Source organism: Olea europaea, chromosome 11 (genome assembly GCF_002742605.1).
Source record: "Olea europaea var. sylvestris chromosome 11, O_europaea_v1, whole genome shotgun sequence".
NCBI classification, from domain to species: Eukaryota; Viridiplantae; Streptophyta; class Magnoliopsida; order Lamiales; family Oleaceae; genus Olea; species Olea europaea.
The window spans coordinates 19,335,697-19,353,160 of NC_036247.1; the positions used below are offsets into that span (position 1 = coordinate 19,335,697).

At 34.1% G+C, this 17,464-nt stretch overlaps 3 protein-coding genes across 7 annotated transcripts in view; 2 read left to right on the plus strand and 1 right to left on the minus strand.

Annotated features, from left to right (window-relative positions):
• Positions 1-318: 318 nt before the first annotated feature.
• LOC111403697 (putative methyltransferase At1g22800, mitochondrial) lies at positions 319-5,752 on the plus strand. Of its 2 annotated transcripts, none has more exons than XM_023032291.1 (11): positions 319-501; positions 591-671; positions 1,776-1,854; positions 2,278-2,419; positions 2,540-2,609; positions 2,789-2,853; positions 2,943-3,021; positions 4,603-4,690; positions 4,943-5,007; positions 5,165-5,245; positions 5,423-5,752. In XM_023032291.1, the coding sequence occupies exons 1-11, from the start codon at positions 379-381 to the stop codon at positions 5,534-5,536; spliced, it is 987 nt and encodes a 328-aa protein (XP_022888059.1). In that variant the 5' UTR covers positions 319-378; the 3' UTR covers positions 5,537-5,752. The 2 variants fall into 2 exon arrangements, with proteins under 2 accessions (XP_022888059.1, XP_022888058.1); XM_023032290.1 differs by having other exon boundaries at positions 320-501; positions 5,156-5,245.
• Positions 5,753-9,948: 4,196 nt separating this feature from the next.
• On the plus strand, positions 9,949-15,417 carry LOC111403698 (putative methyltransferase At1g22800, mitochondrial). Of its 4 annotated transcripts, none has more exons than XM_023032296.1 (12): positions 9,949-10,131; positions 10,221-10,301; positions 11,406-11,484; positions 11,908-12,049; positions 12,170-12,239; positions 12,419-12,483; positions 12,573-12,651; positions 14,233-14,320; positions 14,573-14,637; positions 14,795-14,875; positions 15,053-15,186; positions 15,323-15,417. In XM_023032296.1, the coding sequence occupies exons 1-11, from the start codon at positions 10,009-10,011 to the stop codon at positions 15,164-15,166; spliced, it is 987 nt and encodes a 328-aa protein (XP_022888064.1). In that variant the 5' UTR covers positions 9,949-10,008; the 3' UTR covers positions 15,167-15,186; positions 15,323-15,417. The 4 variants fall into 4 exon arrangements, with proteins under 4 accessions (XP_022888064.1, XP_022888063.1, XP_022888062.1 ...); XM_023032294.1 differs by having other exon boundaries at positions 9,950-10,131; positions 14,786-14,875; XM_023032295.1 differs by having other exon boundaries at positions 15,053-15,417.
• Positions 15,418-16,029: 612 nt separating this feature from the next.
• The window catches only part of LOC111404560 (protein EMSY-LIKE 3-like), a 7,597-nt gene continuing 6,162 nt past the window's right edge, over positions 16,030-17,464 (minus strand). The window contains exon 7 of the mRNA XM_023033352.1: positions 16,030-16,201. Within this exon, the coding sequence (XP_022889120.1) occupies positions 16,030-16,201 (172 nt within the window). The remainder of the gene's footprint in view (positions 16,202-17,464) is intronic.

A 17,464-nucleotide genomic window follows, 5' to 3' on the forward strand; every position in this document is an offset into this window, starting at 1 on the left:
GCATTCCGTTAGCCACTTTACTAATTTTGTTAAAGATTTGAAATGAATGTTAAATAGTAAATAACATCCAACATTAGAATAAATTTAGTGGTAGAAACTTGACATTTTAAATTTAAGTGAGCAATCAAAGATACCGATATAAATTCTATAAATTCAGTGACTATTGGGATAATTAACTCGAAAATTTCGTACCAAAATCATGAAAGGAAAAGTTTACGAAGTCCTTTTTAGTGAGATCAGGGCTATTTCCGTAAAGTTTCTGAATAACCACGTCTACGATTAAAGGCCTTCCGACCGGCCCATTATAAAAAATTCCCAAAAGTTCAAACCCCACATAACGAACACGCACCATCTCCTGAACTGCATCCAAATTGAGAAATGAGAGCTTGCGCCAAGCTTTGCCGGAGAAACCTGTGCCGTCTATGGTGGAGCAGTAGACTGTACTGTACGGAAAATAGCTCCAAATTAAAAATCTTTGACCGGAATCTCAAACGCAGACAAGTTTGGCTTCTTTATATCACACACGTGCATTTTCCATTTTTTGCTCAAGATTAAATTTGATAATTTTTTTTTAATAATCATTTTTACAGCGTGATAGAGCTGCGTGGTTGATGCGCCCAAATGATTCTTTGCTGGATACGGTGGCAGAAAATCTACTAGATCGCTTGGAGGTACTTGTTTGCCTGTAGAATTGTGTATAGTTTAGTTAGATTTTTATATCTTATATTTCAAAATAAGTTGTACAAAAGTTTAATTCATCAAGACATTCTTGGATTAGTATGCTGATAGAGTGATTCGAGAATCGTGTGCTGGAATAGATACTTGTATACGTTGACCTAGATGTTTCTGCATTAGAGTTGGTATGGTGAATTCATCTCTATATAGCACATGCATCTACCTGCACATGCATTTCCTCTATCTAATTTAAGTGAAACTGTTGAATGTTGCCTTTCTACATGAAATTATTTACCTCTTATTTGGCCGAATAATCTTTGAAAAATTGTGATTTCTTCCTTCAGGATCTGATTCGCAGTGCCACACACACACTTTGCACCATGGATAATTAGCATTTGCCAATTTCTCGGTAACCTGCATTGATGTTGCCAATTATCATAGCTGGTAGCTGGTGTGGCATTTTCTTTATATGAGACTTTCATCAATTTAGACCTTGGTTCTCCTTTAGGAAAAAGAATGACAAGATTTAAGTGTTAAGAACTTCATAGACATAGATATACCTACACTTATACGGGCCCATATATTCACGTATTTCAAGTTTTGTGAACTGTGTATATGTAGCATTTTCAAGTGAAGGAATGTTTAGATGATTAGAAGATAAAACAATGAGTAGAAGACTTTTAGTGGAAAATATCTCGCCGAAACAGATTATTGGATGGGTGCAAAAAACTAATATTAAAGTGGCAGGTTAGATCCTCTATTCATTCCATATCACATGGCAGGTTAGAGAAAATATTGAAAATAGAAATCTAACTTATTTACTTTACCTATTAGTAATTTAAAAATAACAGTATACAAAAGGTAAGCGATATCGTCCACATGCAATAGCAATAGAATTTTTAGAAAAATTTCTCCTTCCCTGGCATATGACTCCTAAACAATATAGATATACGATTTGAAGTTAGTTTGCTACAGTTCTTATTCTTGTGAATGATAATACTTGAATCTTATTTTCTACATGCCATAAAAAGTTCTCCACAGAGAGTTCTAATGAACTCCATCTTCTCTAAGTTGAACATTCTCCCCCTTTGTGTTTGTAGGATTGTAAAAGGACATTTCCTACAGCATTATGCATGGGGGGTTCATTGGAAGCAATTATGCGTTCTATACGTGGGCGTGGTGAGAATTCACATTTGTAGTCATCAGTTTACCTGTAAATGTGGATATGATTTTGTTTAAACTGTAAAAATTCATGATTGGAGCTTTATAGAATGATTAAATTGCTTCCTTTTTATTCATCGGAAGCTTTAGCATTTAGCTTTATATTCTCCCTGCAGGTGGATTCAGGAACAAGTATTCATTTACTTTCAAGTTCATAAAGTAAATGGAACTTGTAGTCCATGACAAAAGATTCTCTTAAGAATAAATAATTTTTCAACAGTTTTAAGTAAAAGTTTGAATTGAATTGATAAGTTAACCCTACTCTAACTAGGAGGGTAGTAGTTTTGTTCCTATGCACCCTATATCTTAGAGATTGTAAACTTGTTTTCTAATTAGAAAATGCTCCATTTATTATCAATGTCGTTTCTTCTTCCTTGTCAGGTGGCATTGAAAAGCTAATAATGATGGATGCTTCATATGACATGGTGAAGTTATGTAAAGAATCTGAACAGGATTTGCCAAACAAAAATGTTGAAACATCATTCATTGTTGCCGATGAAGAGTTTTTACCTGTAAACGAATGGTAATTTTCTGTAAGATTGATACTTGTACTGGTGAAGTGGAATCCTTTATGTAGTAGATTTGTAAGATGTATTTTAGGATAAAAAGTTATTCATTTAAAATATGTGCTGTGGATATCTAGTTCTTTGGATCTGGTTATTAGTAGCTTGGGACTTCATTGGACAAATGATCTTCCTGGAGCCATGATACAGGTTTTTGCTTCTCCATCTGGTGTTACAAACTTGAGATCATTTCTAGCTTGCAACGCCTTCTACTTTCTCTTTGTTATATCTCTTTCTGGATTTAGTTCTGTCTGCAATTTTGCAAAATGAAACGTTTAGTCATTGATAATCATTAATTATTCTTACATAATTTTCTTTTTCAATGGCAGAGTAGATTGGCTTTGAAGCCTGATGGCCTATTTTTGGCTGCTATTTTCGGTGGAGAAACATTAAAGTTGTATCTTCATATTTTTGTGAAGCTTTTACAGTTCTTATAACTGAATGAAAGGCATAATTGTTTCAAAATATCCTCCTGTTATCCAGGGAGCTGAGAATAGCATGCACTGTAGCACAAATGGAGCGTGAAGGGGGCATCAGTCCACGGTTGTCACCCCTTGCACAAGTATCTTCTTAAACCATGTTGTGTGCCATGAACCTTAATTTCCTGAACGATTAAATAATATTTGGTCATTGTCAATCTGTTAAAAGCGGTCCAATACATATTTGAGAAGCAACAGCATGAGAAAGGTGCCATGTTTTTTACTTTAGCATGATAGATCTTGATCAAATTATACGATTTACAGCCATCTTCAAACTTAAATAACCTCTCTGATAATCTTCAAACAACTTTTTTCTTTAGAGAGTGGTTTTGATCATAATTCAAAGATTGAGACTGGAACAGTCAATACCCTTTACCATCCATTATCTGTACCATTTCAAGGCACTATCTATTTGGAGGTTAGTTTTTTGGTGTGTTTTTTATTTTCGATACCATTATCACAACCAAGTTCTTTTGAATTAAACAACTAATCCTCTGGATCCTAGCTGAAGATGCTAATCTGTGATGCTTGGACTCTTGATTCCAGCCCGTACCCTTGTCGACACGACTAGGTATGGGTATGAAATATGGGGCGGACACGGCAAATTTCACGGTGAAATGGCAAACTAGGAATGAATTTTGGGCATAAAAACGAGATAGGAATGAGGAGAATGGTAGGAATACATTGAAATTTGGGTTACCGGCGATTTTGGTAGGTGAGAAATTTTGTGGGCTGCTAGCAATCTGTTTACGAAATCTGGTCGGACAAATCAGTTGCTGTCGGCTATTTCATTGGCTATGTTCTTGGGTGGCAGACGATCTCTGTTCTTGCTTTCGACGAGTGCACTACTGGCGATTGGGCAGCTTCGATTGTCAAGTGATTTGGAATCGTGAGTTTTGGGTGTGTGAAATTGGGCTATAAGTATCTGAAGTATCATGAGTTTATATTTAGGCATCGGGCTAATGGGCTGTGAGTATTTGCTTGGCCATTTTCTTTTAGTTGTGTTGTGGGCTTGTTTGTTGGGCTGTTGGGTGTGCTTATTAATTTTTTTAGAGTTCATACTATCTCCTAAGAAATTGTCACTTAATTATCAATTAACTTTTTATACGTGAAATTTTGAGAAAAAAAATTTAAGTTTAAAAAACGTATTTGTGTCCAATATTTGGACTCTTTTTAGCCATATCCTCATATCTTATATTCTAAAAAATAAATATCCGACATTTAGATACGGACCCTACCCGATACCCGTACATTAGTCCGAGCATCATGGATGCTAGTGCAGTAGTTACTAATGTACAAAATTTTTATATATTGTTAATTGCTGGAATATGGTATACTGGGCAGCTAAATATTTGGTTAGCACAATGTGTCTCTTGTTTATTTTAATTAGTAGTCGATATACCTTGATAATAATCACTGCAATATGGTATGCTGGGCAGCTGAATATCTGGTTAGGATAGTACGACTCTTGGTGTCTTTAATTAGTAATACACTTGATGTGTCATACCCTTTTTCACGTCAAATCTTAATGACATGATATGTTGATATATACAATTGTTTTGTAACAATCTTAATTATTATCTCTTTGATTCTGAAATTTCCTCAAGTAAAATCTTGTACATGCTTAAGGGAGTTTTTAGGAGACACTTTAATTGGCCTTGTAGGTACGTGATGCAGGCAACCTATTGACTAGGGCAGGCTTCACTCTTCCTGGAGTTGACATGGATGAATACACTGTGAGATATGATAGTGGTACGTGGTATGCCTTATTGCTTAAAGTTGACGTGCTTAAATCATCGCATTATCATGCCTATTTGGTTTTGTAGCTTGATCCATATATACTCCCAACCTTGTTTGAATAAGCAGAATTTATTAGAATGGTTGATTTGAAGACTGAAAAGGAAGTCAAGCACACCAGAATCGAATTTCTCAATGAGTTGAAATGCTTTTTTCTTTTTTTTTTGGTTACCTAAAATGGCCTTTTTTCTCTTTTATCTAAGTTAGCTCTGGAGCTGATAGAGCATCTTCGTGCAATGGGTGAAACTAATGCTCTATTACAAAGCAGCAAAGTAAGATGCCTTTCAACCTTGTTCATAGTTAGAGTCAACAATTTTATTGCTATTTCCAAGTTATAAAAGCATCCAGTTTTTTGTTTTTCAACTGAATTCAGTATTTCTGTTCCTCATTCACTCAAATACTTGATCTGAAATGGGTCAGTTTTTGAAGAGAGATACAGCCCTGGCAACTGCTGCCGTTTATGAGTCCATGTTTGCAGCAGAAGATGGAACCATCCCAGCAACATTTCAGGTCACTCAACAGTCCGCCGCACTAAATTTTACCTTTTGATCGACAGAGAATTTATGGAAAATGCTTTCTTGCATACATACAACAACTTGTTGCTACCCACCTCCAAATTGCATCATTTAGTGTCAAATTTAATAATTTTTGTTTTCTTAGGCGTAATATTTGTCTATGTGTGTTAAGGTTATATACATGACTGGATGGAGGGAACATCCTTCTCAACAGAAAGCTAAAGCGAGAGGATCTGCTACAATATCATTCAAGGACATCCAAAAGGAATTTGGTGAAGGAAGTTAGCACCAGCCAACAAGTGCAAGGTGGAGTTCACTTTTCTGTTCTTCTTATCTTATCTTTTCTTTTTTCGGTGGTGGGGGGCTTTACTTTTGTGGTTTTTCTCAAATAAGGTTTTTTTACTTTCATGAGTTGATTGTAAGCTCTTAATATGTTGTTTAGGTGATCCCAAATTTGTTAACGTATTCGAAGTTTGCATATACCAGAATCATAATTTTTTCTTATGGATTTAATAAGATATTCATGTTGTGTTATGAGATTACCTGTAAATAGGTCACATGCATCACCTTATGAACTTGTTCTAAATTTGATGTCAAGAAGGCATATATATATCAGTATGGTTAAAAATAGAAATACTTTTAATATGAATTCAAGCTCAACTCTGAGCTCGAAACTGGTATAAAACCAAAATCTTAACTCAGAACTCATTACTATAGAATTGCATCCTACGCAATGTGAATGTCAAGAATTGGACTGCGTGTGTTGTGTATCCCCAAAAATCCTCAAGTTAATTGGTAAAATCGTTTCACTCTGGTCTGCAAACTGCACCCTGGCTTCGAAGTATTCTAGAATTTTTTTGATTTAATGCATTTGAGTTGAGCAATGCTATTCATAGTCGGCAATTATCCATTCTATATGACATCTTGTTATTTGAGATATTAATTTTTTATAATTTTGTTCCCACAAATGACAAGATAATGTTAGATGAATCAAACTAGTTGTCCTATTTGACACCTTCACTCTAGACTCATTCTCAATAGTAAGAGCCTATAAAATATAAATGCAATGCTCTCCCATCATGTAATTCAGAGCACCATCAAAAACAAAACTTTTCAAGAAATGGGTAAACAGGAATCAAAATTTCAGATTTAGAGCATGAAAATCAAATCAGAAACAACAGCAGGAACGGCAAACTGTACAAAGCTCCTCACGCCCAGCATGAAAATTTTATGTTGTACGGACACATAGTCATGTAAATAGCTCCAATATCCTCCCCCACAATCTACCAAGACTCGATTTCCTTCGTACCCTCTCAACAACCTGAACATAGTAAAATGCTATAAAGTATTCCATCTTGATGATGAAATTCAGTCTCAGAATACATGGACAGCGTATCGCGAAAGGGAATTCGTATATCCAATGAAAACTTCTCTTATTAACATCACAATTCACATATCAAGAATTATCTGCCCTTGAAACCCTACATTTGCCATTTTGGAAATTTTTGAGTTTTATGGGAAGAATGGCATTGAGTAGAAATGCAGACATTGTAAAAACACGCAAAACAAACTGAATTCACAGGGCGAGGGATTCAAATAAGTTTTTCTATCAAACAAGTAAGGGTAATTTGATCAGCTGTTGTGGATTTCTACCAGCAAATAATGTTACTTGACTAAAATCTGAACATCCTGAAGCATTGAAGTAATAAAACAAATAATTCAAATTACTATTACCAAACCGATAAAACTTATGTAAACTTACAGTGGTCTGATTGCCATAAAAAGAACAGTGATCTATTTCTACATGACCGCTGTGACTTAGCCTCCTCAGGTGAAAATTGGAACTGCAAAAGAATGCTATATGTTTAAAATCTTGATAAACAAAAGCAATGGTGCATTAAAATAGAAAAGCCCTCGTGTTTCCATCTCTTAAAATAAATAAATAAATAAAAACCTTCTAGGCTTCACTGCGGACAAATAAACGTTTCTACCTTTCAATGTCACTGTGCAAAACGTCTACTCCTTTAATTTTTTGACATTTTAACCCTTATTCCACCTTTCATTGCGCAGAATATCATTTTTATTCATTTTCCAATAAAAAGACGATTTTACCCTCATATTCAAATAAAAAAAAAATTGAAAGGATTAAGAATTAATTGCAACAATAGTTCAAAATTTTCAAAAAATTACAAATTAATCACAAATATAAAATTAAAAATCAAAAGTTAAAAAAAATCATCCACATTCTTCCTATTGCACCTTGGGAGCTTCCTATATGTTGCTTAATTCTGGCTCAAATCTTATGGTTAATGATGCATCATGTCGAGTAGTTGGAATAAAAACTATTAGAGTTAAAATGTTAGATGTCGTTTTTAGGACTTTAAGTAATGTTAGACATATGATAGAGTTGAAAAAGGATCTGATTTTGTTGAGCGCCTTACAGTGGCGGATCTAGAAATTTTGTTGAGTTAGGGTGGCCGTTTATTGTCAATCGTCAATGACTACAATAGCAAGATTGTTTAATAAAGACAAGATAGAGGGAGAGAGGGATGACTACAAGAGGTAGAATATAATAAATTATTGTTCCTCACAAAGCATTATTAAAATTTTAATAAATCACAGGTTCACAAATTACCAATTCGTGAATCACAAACCCCAAATCAGGCGTTTGACTTCTTTTGAATGACACATTTTATGTCCTGATATCATATTTTAGTTGAAAAGGTTGAATTTATCATAAAAAGATGAATTACACATAATTGGATAGTACTTGTGAATCCATATAAATGTTAGTTAAAAATGAAGTTTGACTATTTATAAATTAGGTAAACAGCGCTTATTTTCTTTTAATTTTAATTTTTTTTTGAAGGCCCTCCAAATATTTGCCTAAGTCCCCTAAGTTGGTTGGATGGGCTCTATTTTTTTATTCTTCTTATTTGACTCTATACTTTTTTTTTTCTTTTCTATTTTAAATATAGCGTTTTACATTTTTTTTAAAAATAAAAATCAGCAAGTATAAACAATCATATAGAAGAGAGAAAGAATTGCTGACCTTTAGCATGAGGAGAATAACAGTTTAGGGATGTGAAATTTTCAAGTCAATTGTTCCAATGGTCACTGAACTTATGTCTATATTTTTTATTGCTTATTAAAATTTAAGATGTCAAATATTGGCCACTAAACTTATTCAAATGTTAAACGTTACTCATTACCTTAACATCCATTCCCAAATTTTAATTGAATTAGTTACGTGGTGAACGGAATACACATATGGCATCTCATCACGTAGCTAACAAATTATTAGGTCTTCGATTGCTCACCAAACTTTCAAAAACGCCTTCAGTTACTCATTAAATTTTGAAAAGGGTCTTCAGTTACTCACTAAATTTTGAGGTGGTCGAATTGTCGCCACTAAACTTATAAGTATGTTGTTCTTTAAAAATATATACCACAATCGTACCAGTGGCGTAAAAGTAATGAAATGGGCAAACGAGTTCACATTGCCAATCTCACAATAAATAATTACTCAATAACATAATAGTTAAAATTAATTTTAATATATGTTTGCAGAGTTTTAAGCTATTTTTATTATTTGAAATTTTTTAAATTTATTGTGTATTTTGTAATTAAAATTAAATTAAAACTTGAATTTTGCAATAAAACACACAATAAATTTACTTAAAATTGGGCATTATGTGCATTTTAATAAAATTTATTGTGTGTTTCGTTGTAAAATCTATTTAATTAAATTTATTGTGTGTTTCGTTGTAAAATTCAAGTTTTGATTTAATTTAATTTTAACAACGAAATACAAAATAAATTTGAATTTTTTAAATAATAAAAATAGCTTAAGATTTTACAAAAAGTATGTTTAATTTAACTATTATGTAATTGAGTGATTATCTCTCTTGGGATCGACAACTCAAACTCATTTGTCCACTTTATTATTTTTATGCAACTCTTGCGATTGCGATACACATTTTTAATGAACAACCACCCCACGTCATTTTATAATTTCAGTGGCCAAAGTTCCACTACATCAAAATTCAATGAGCAATCGAAAACGTTTTTAAAGTTAAGCGAGCAATTTAAAATATTTTTTAAAGTTTAGTAAGTAATTTAATATGTGAAAATTTGTTAACAATGTGACATGATGTCACATGTGCATTCCGTTAGCCACTTTACTAATTCTGTTAAAGATTTGAAATGAATATTAAATAGTGAATAACATTCAACATTAGAATAAATTTAGTGATAGAAACTTGACATTTTAAATTTAAGTGAGCAATCAAAGATACGATATAAATTCTATAAATTCAGTGACTATTGGGATAATTAACTCGAAAATTTCGTACCAAAATCATGAAAGGAAAAGTTTACGAAGTCCTTTTTAGTGAGATCAGGGCTATTTCCGTAAAGTTTCTGAATAACCACGTCTACGCGATTAAAGGCCTTCCGACCGGCCCATTATAAAAAATTCCCAAAAGTTCAAAACCCACATAAACGAACACGCACCATCTCCTGAACTGCATCCAAATTGAGAAATGAGAGCTTGCGCCAAGCTTTGCCGGAGAAACCTGTGCCGTCTATGGTGGAGCAGTAGACTGTACTGTACGGAAAATAGCTCCAAATTAAAAATCTTTGACCGGAATCTCAAAATTAAAGGCCTTCCGACCGGCCCATTATAAAAAATTCCCAAAAGTTCAAACCCCACATAACGAACACGCACCATCTCCTGAACTGCATCCAAATTGAGAAATGAGAGCTTGCGCCAAGCTTTGCCGGAGAAACCTGTGCCGTCTATGGTGGAGCAGTAGACTGTACTGTACGGAAAATAGCTCCAAATTAAAAATCTTTGACCGGAATCTCAAACGCAGACAAGTTTGGCTTCTTTATATCACACACGTGCATTTTCCATTTTTTGCTCAAGATTAAATTTGATAATTTTTTTTTAATAATCATTTTTACAGCGTGATAGAGCTGCGTGGTTGATGCGCCCAAATGATTCTTTGCTGGATACGGTGGCAGAAAATCTACTAGATCGCTTGGAGGTACTTGTCTGCCTGTAGAATTGTGTATAGTTTAGTTAGATTTTTATATCTTATATTTCAAAATAAGTTGTACAAAAGTTTAATTCATCGAGACATTCTTGGATTAGTATGCTGATAGAGTGATTCGAGAATCGTGTGCTGGAATAGATACTTGTATACGTTGACCTAGATGTTTCTGCATTAGAGTTGGTATGGTGAATTCATCTCTATATAGCACATGCATCTACCTGCACATGCATTTCCTCTATCTAATTTAAGTGAAACTGTTGAATGTTGCCTTTCTACATGAAATTATTTACCTCTTATTTGGCCGAATAATCTTTGAAAAATTGTGATTTCTTCCTTCAGGATCTGATTCGCAGTGCCACACACACACTTTGCACCATGGATAATTAGCATTTGCCAATTTCTCGGTAACCTGCATTGATGTTGCCAATTATCATAGCTGGTAGCTGGTGTGGCATTTTCTTTATATGAGACTTTCATCAATTTAGACCTTGGTTCTCCTTTAGGAAAAAGAATGACAAGATTTAAGTGTTAAGAACTTCATAGACATAGATATACCTACACTTATACGGGCCCATATATTCACGTATTTCAAGTTTTGTGAACTGTGTATATGTAGCATTTTCAAGTGAAGGAATGTTTAGATGATTAGAAGATAAAACAATGAGTAGAAGACTTTTAGTGGAAAATATCTCACCGAAACAGATTATTGGATGGGTGCAAAAAACTAATATTAAAGTGGCAGGTTAGATCCTCTATTCATTCCATATCACATGGCAGGTTAGAGAAAATATTGAAAATAGAAATCTAACTTATTTACTTTACCTATTAGTAATTTAAAAATAACAGTATACAAAAGGTAAGCGATATCGTCCACATGCAATAGCAATAGAATTTTTAGAAAAATTTCTCCTTCCCTGGCATATGACTCCTAAACAATATAGATATACGATTTGAAGTTAGTTTGCTACAGTTCTTATTCTTGTGAATGATAATACTTGAATCTTATTTTCTACATGCCATAAAAAGTTCTCCACAGAGAGTTCTAATGAACTCCATCTTCTCTAAGTTGAACATTCTCCCCCTTTGTGTTTGTAGGATTGTAAAAGGACATTTCCTACAGCATTATGCATGGGGGGTTCATTGGAAGCAATTATGCGTTCTATACGTGGGCGTGGTGAGAATTCACATTTGTAGTCATCAGTTTACCTGTAAATGTGGATATGATTTTGTTTAAACTGTAAAAATTCATGATTGGAGCTTTATAGAATGATTAAATTGCTTCCTTTTTATTCATCGGAAGCTTTAGCATTTAGCTTTATATTCTCCCTGCAGGTGGATTCAGGAACAAGTATTCATTTACTTTCAAGTTCATAAAGTAAATGGAACTTGTAGTCCATGACAAAAGATTCTCTTAAGAATAAATAATTTTTCAACAGTTTTAAGTAAAAGTTTGAATTGAATTGATAAGTTAACCCTACTCTAACTAGGAGGGTAGTAGTTTTGTTCCTATGCACCCTATATCTTAGAGATTGTAAACTTGTTTTCTAATTAGAAAATGCTCCATTTATTATCAATGTCGTTTCTTCTTCCTTGTCAGGTGGCATTGAAAAGCTAATAATGATGGATGCTTCATATGACATGGTGAAGTTATGTAAAGAATCTGAACAGGATTTGCCAAACAAAAATGTTGAAACATCATTCATTGTTGCCGATGAAGAGTTTTTACCTGTAAACGAATGGTAATTTTCTGTAAGATTGATACTTGTACTGGTGAAGTGGAATCCTTTATGTAGTAGATTTGTAAGATGTATTTTAGGATAAAAAGTTATTCATTTAAAATATGTGCTGTGGATATCTAGTTCTTTGGATCTGGTTATTAGTAGCTTGGGACTTCATTGGACAAATGATCTTCCTGGAGCCATGATACAGGTTTTTGCTTCTCCATCTGGTGTTACAAACTTGAGATCATTTCTAGCTTGCAACGCCTTCTACTTTCTCTTTGTTATATCTCTTTCTGGATTTAGTTCTGTCTGCAATTTTGCAAAATGAAACGTTTAGTCATTGATAATCATTAATTATTCTTACATAATTTTCTTTTTCAATGGCAGAGTAGATTGGCTTTGAAGCCTGATGGCCTATTTTTGGCTGCTATTTTCGGTGGAGAAACATTAAAGTTGTATCTTCATATTTTTGTGAAGCTTTTACAGTTCTTATAACTGAATGAAAGGCATAATTGTTTCAAAATATCCTCCTGTTATCCAGGGAGCTGAGAATAGCATGCACTGTAGCACAAATGGAGCGTGAAGGGGGCATCAGTCCACGGTTGTCACCCCTTGCACAAGTATCTTCTTAAACCATGTTGTGTGCCATGAACCTTAATTTCCTGAACGATTAAATAATATTTGGTCATTGTCAATCTGTTAAAAGCGGTCCAATACATATTTGAGAAGCAACAGCATGAGAAAGGTGCCATGTTTTTTACTTTAGCATGATAGATCTTGATCAAATTATACGATTTACAGCCATCTTCAAACTTAAATAACCTCTCTGATAATCTTCAAACAACTTTTTTCTTTAGAGAGTGGTTTTGATCATAATTCAAAGATTGAGACTGGAACAGTCAATACCCTTTACCATCCATTATCTGTACCATTTCAAGGCACTATCTATTTGGAGGTTAGTTTTTTGGTGTGTTTTTTATTTTCGATACCATTATCACAACCAAGTTCTTTTGAATTAAACAACTAATCCTCTGGATCCTAGCTGAAGATGCTAATCTGTGATGCTTGGACTCTTGATTCCAGCCCGTACCCTTGTCGACACGACTAGGTATGGGTATGAAATATGGGGCGGACACGGCAAATTTCACGGTGAAATGGCAAACTAGGAATGAATTTTGGGCATAAAAACGAGATAGGAATGAGGAGAATGGTAGGAATACATTGAAATTTGGGTTACCGGCGATTTTGGTAGGTGAGAAATTTTGTGGGCTGCTAGCAATCTGTTTACGAAATCTGGTCGGACAAATCAGTTGCTGTCGGCTATTTCATTGGCTATGTTCTTGGGTGGCAGACGATCTCTGTTCTTGCTTTCGACGAGTGCACTACTGGCGATTGGGCAGCTTCGATTGTCAAGTGATTTGGAATCGTGAGTTTTGGGTGTGTGAAATTGGGCTATAAGTAACTGAAGTATCGTGAGTTTATATTTAGGCATCGGGCTAATGGGCTGTGAGTATTTGCTTGGCCATTTTCTTTTAGTTGTGTTGTGGGCTTGTTTGTTGGGCTGTTGGGTGTGCTTATTAATTTTTTTAGAGTTCATACTATCTCCTAAGAAATTGTCACTTAATTATCAATTAACTTTTTATACGTGAAATTTTGAGAAAAAAAATTTAAGTTTAAAAAACGTATTTGTGTCCAATATTTGGACTCTTTTTAGCCATATCCTCATATCTTATATTCTAAAAAATAAATATCCGACATTTAGATACGGACCCTACCCGATACCCGTACATTAGTCCGAGCATCATGGATGCTAGTGCAGTAGTTACTAATGTACAAAATTTTTATATATTGTTAATTGCTGGAATATGGTATACTGGGCAGCTAAATATTTGGTTAGCACTATGTGTCTCTTGTTTATTTTAATTAGTAGTTGATATACCTTGATAATAATCACCGCAATATGGTATGCTGGGCAGCTGAATATCTGGTTAGGATAGTACGACTCTTGGTGTCTTTAATTAGTAATACATTTGATGTGTCATACCCTTTTTCACGTCAAATCTTAATGACATGATATGTTGATATATACAATTGTTTTGTAACAATCTTAATTATTATCTCTTTGATTCTGAAATTTCCTCAAGTAAAATCTTGTACATGCTTAAGGGAGTTTTTAGGAGACACTTTAATTGGCCTTGTAGGTACGTGATGCAGGCAACCTATTGACTAGGGCAGGCTTCACTCTTCCTGGAGTTGACATGGATGAATACACTGTGAGATATGATAGTGGTACGTGGTATGCCTTATTGCTTAAAGTTGACGTGCTTAAATCATCGCATTATCATGCCTATTTGGTTTTGTAGCTTGATCCATATATACTCCCAACCTTGTTTGAATAAGCAGAATTTATTAGAATGGTTGATTTGAAGACTGAAAAGGAAGTCAAGCACACCAGAATCGAATTTCTCAATGAGTTGAAATGCTTTTTTCTTTTTTTTTTGGTTACCTAAAATGGCCTTTTTTCTCTTTTATCTAAGTTAGCTCTGGAGCTGATAGAGCATCTTCGTGCAATGGGTGAAACTAATGCTCTATTACAAAGCAGCAAAGTAAGATGCCTTTCAACCTTGTTCATAGTTAGAGTCAACAATTTTATTGCTATTTCCAAGTTATAAAAGCATCCAGTTTTTTGTTTTTCAACTGAATTCAGTATTTCTGTTCCTCATTCACTCAAATACTTGATCTGAAATGGGTCAGTTTTTGAAGAGAGATACAGCCCTGGCAACTGCTGCCGTTTATGAGTCCATGTTTGCAGCAGAAGATGGAACCATCCCAGCAACATTTCAGGTCACTCAACAGTCCGCCGCACTAAATTTTACCTTTTGATCGACAGAGAATTTATGGAAAATGCTTTCTTGCATACATACAACAACTTGTTGCTACCCACCTCCAAATTGCATCATTTAGTGTCAAATTTAATAATTTTTGTTTTCTTAGGCGTAATATTTGTCTATGTGTGTTAAGGTTATATACATGACTGGATGGAGGGAACATCCTTCTCAACAGAAAGCTAAAGCGAGAGGATCTGCTACAATATCATTCAAGGACATCCAAAAGGAATTTGGTGAAGGAAGTTAGCACCAGCCAACAAGTGCAAGGTGGAGTTCACTTTTCTGTTCTTCTTATCTTATCTTTTCTTTTTTCGGTGGTGGGGGGCTTTACTTTTGTGGTTTTTCTCAAATAAGGTTTTTTTACTTTCATGAGTTGATTGTAAGCTCTTAATATGTTGTTTAGGTGATCCCAAATTTGTTGACGTATCCGTAGTCTGCGTATGTGAGAATCATAATTTTTTCTCATGGATTTAATAAGATATTCAGGTTGTGTTATGAGATTACTTGTAAATAGGTCACATGCATCACCTTATGAACTTGTTCTAAATTTGATGTCAAGAAGGCATATATATATCAGTATGGTTAAAAATAGAAATACTTTTAATATGAATTCAAGCTCAACTCTGAGCTCGAAACTGGTATAAAACCAAAATCTTAACTCAGAACTCATTACTATAGAATTGCATCCTACGCAATGTGAATGTCAAGAATTGGACTGCGTGTGTTGTGTATCCCCAAAAATCCTCAAGTTAATTGGTAAAATCGTTTCACTCTGGTCTGCAAACTGCACCCTGGCTTCGAAGTATTCTAGAATTTTTTTGATTTAATGCATTTGAGTTGAGCAATGCTATTCATAGTCGGCAATTATCCATTCTATATGACATCTTGTTATTTGAGATATTAATTTTTTATAATTTTGTTCCCACAAATGACAAGATAATGTTAGATGAATCAAACTAGTTGTCCTATTTGACACCTTCACTCTAGACTCATTCTCAATAGTAAGAGCCTATAAAATATAAATGCAATGCTCTCCCATCATGTAATTCAGAGCACCATCAAAAACAAAACTTTTCAAGAAATGGGTAAACAGGAATCAAAATTTCAGATTTAGAGCATGAAAATCAAATCAGAAACAACAGCAGGAACGGCAAACTGTACAAAGCTCCTCACGCCCAGCATGAAAATTTTATGTTGTACGGACACATAGTCATGTAAATAGCTCCAATATCCTCCCCCACAATCTACCAAGACTCGATTTCCTTCGTACCCTCTCAACAACCTGAACATAGTAAAATGCTATAAAGTATTCCATCTTGATGATGAAATTCAGTCTCAGAATACATGGACAGCGTATCGCGAAAGGGAATTCGTATATCCAATGAAAACTTCTCTTATTAACATCACAATTCACATATCAAGAATTATCTGCCCTTCTGCACCTTCATAGTATAAAAATTGTGCATAACCAACCAGTTTTACTTACGTTAGTCTGGAGAGAATTAGCTCCGATGAATACCGTATTTATATGTTTGATGAATTTCGGGGGATATTTGGAGCCAAGCCTCGAGCATTCTTGAGTTCTTGGGTAGAATTTCATACAATGTTGGGTTGGAAAGGGATTTTGCAAGTATTTGTGACACTGTAATATTTATTGAGTGCTCTCTTTTCCACGGCAATCAACTATGTGCAGCATCTGCAATTCTAATTGATCAAATCATCTATAAAATTTGGTTCTCAACACTGGTCCTATTTGACTGTTAAAAAGGTCAAAAATTCAACCAAAAAGACTATTTTAACTTTTATTCTGTTAAAATAAATAATGAAAAAAAAAATATCAACATTTTTCTTGGGTTTATTTCCTTTTTTTTTTTTTTTTAACTAATCAATCTTCAAAAATAGGGGTGTAAATGTTTTTTAAATAAAAATTAACTTTTTAATTGTTAAATGGATGGAGCCATTAACTAAGGACCAAAGACACTCTAAAATAGATAGTTGAGAACCATACTGCCAAGAAACATACATTAAGGACAAACGTGCGACAAAGTGTATAGGTTAAGGACTAACAATGAAAAATTTCCTATTTAAAGCAATAATTTTTTTAATTATAAGTTAGAAAAAATGGGTATCTTGAAAATATAGTGGTAATTAGAGTTAGGGATCAGAATCCTTGTAACAATCAATTATCTTGGAAATGTTAAAGAGGTCCATCATATGACCCACGTGCAGCCCAATCCTGCCTCCATTCTGGAACAAACGACAGACGAGGACAGCACTCTCTCACTCTAAATATAATCCAATTTTTTTACTTAAAAGCACATCATTAGCTCAATTCACGGGCACACTGCCCTCACTGACTCTCTTGCAAATTTCCTATTTCAACAGATTCATCCATCTTGGTTTTTATCCATCTGTCCAATATCTACTGCCTTAAAGGTATGAACATTCTAGCTTATTTTCTCTCTCTTTCACTTTTCTGCTTTCTTTTATCTTCTTTTCCTTTGGAATAATTTTTCTTGTATTTCTGGAACTTTAGCTTAATTTG

What these genes read in the sequence shown, in the direction of transcription:
- LOC111403697 (XM_023032290.1), top strand. Translation starts at nt 379, where the DNA reads ATGAGAGCTTGCGCCAAGCTTTGCCGGAGAAACCTGTGCCGTCTATGG. An exon ending in TTTTTACCTGTAAACGAATG is followed by an intron (nt 2,420 to 2,539) that starts GTAATTTTCTGT and finishes GTGGATATCTAG; the next exon opens with TTCTTTGGATCTGGTTATTA. An exon ending in CTCTATTACAAAGCAGCAAA is followed by an intron (nt 5,008 to 5,155) that starts GTAAGATGCCTT and finishes GAAATGGGTCAG; the next exon opens with TTTTTGAAGAGAGATACAGC.
- LOC111403698 (XM_023032292.1), top strand. Translation starts at nt 10,009, where the DNA reads ATGAGAGCTTGCGCCAAGCTTTGCCGGAGAAACCTGTGCCGTCTATGG. An exon ending in CTCTATTACAAAGCAGCAAA is followed by an intron (nt 14,638 to 14,785) that starts GTAAGATGCCTT and finishes GAAATGGGTCAG; the next exon opens with TTTTTGAAGAGAGATACAGC. An exon ending in CCATCCCAGCAACATTTCAG is followed by an intron (nt 14,876 to 15,052) that starts GTCACTCAACAG and finishes ATGTGTGTTAAG; the next exon opens with GTTATATACATGACTGGATG.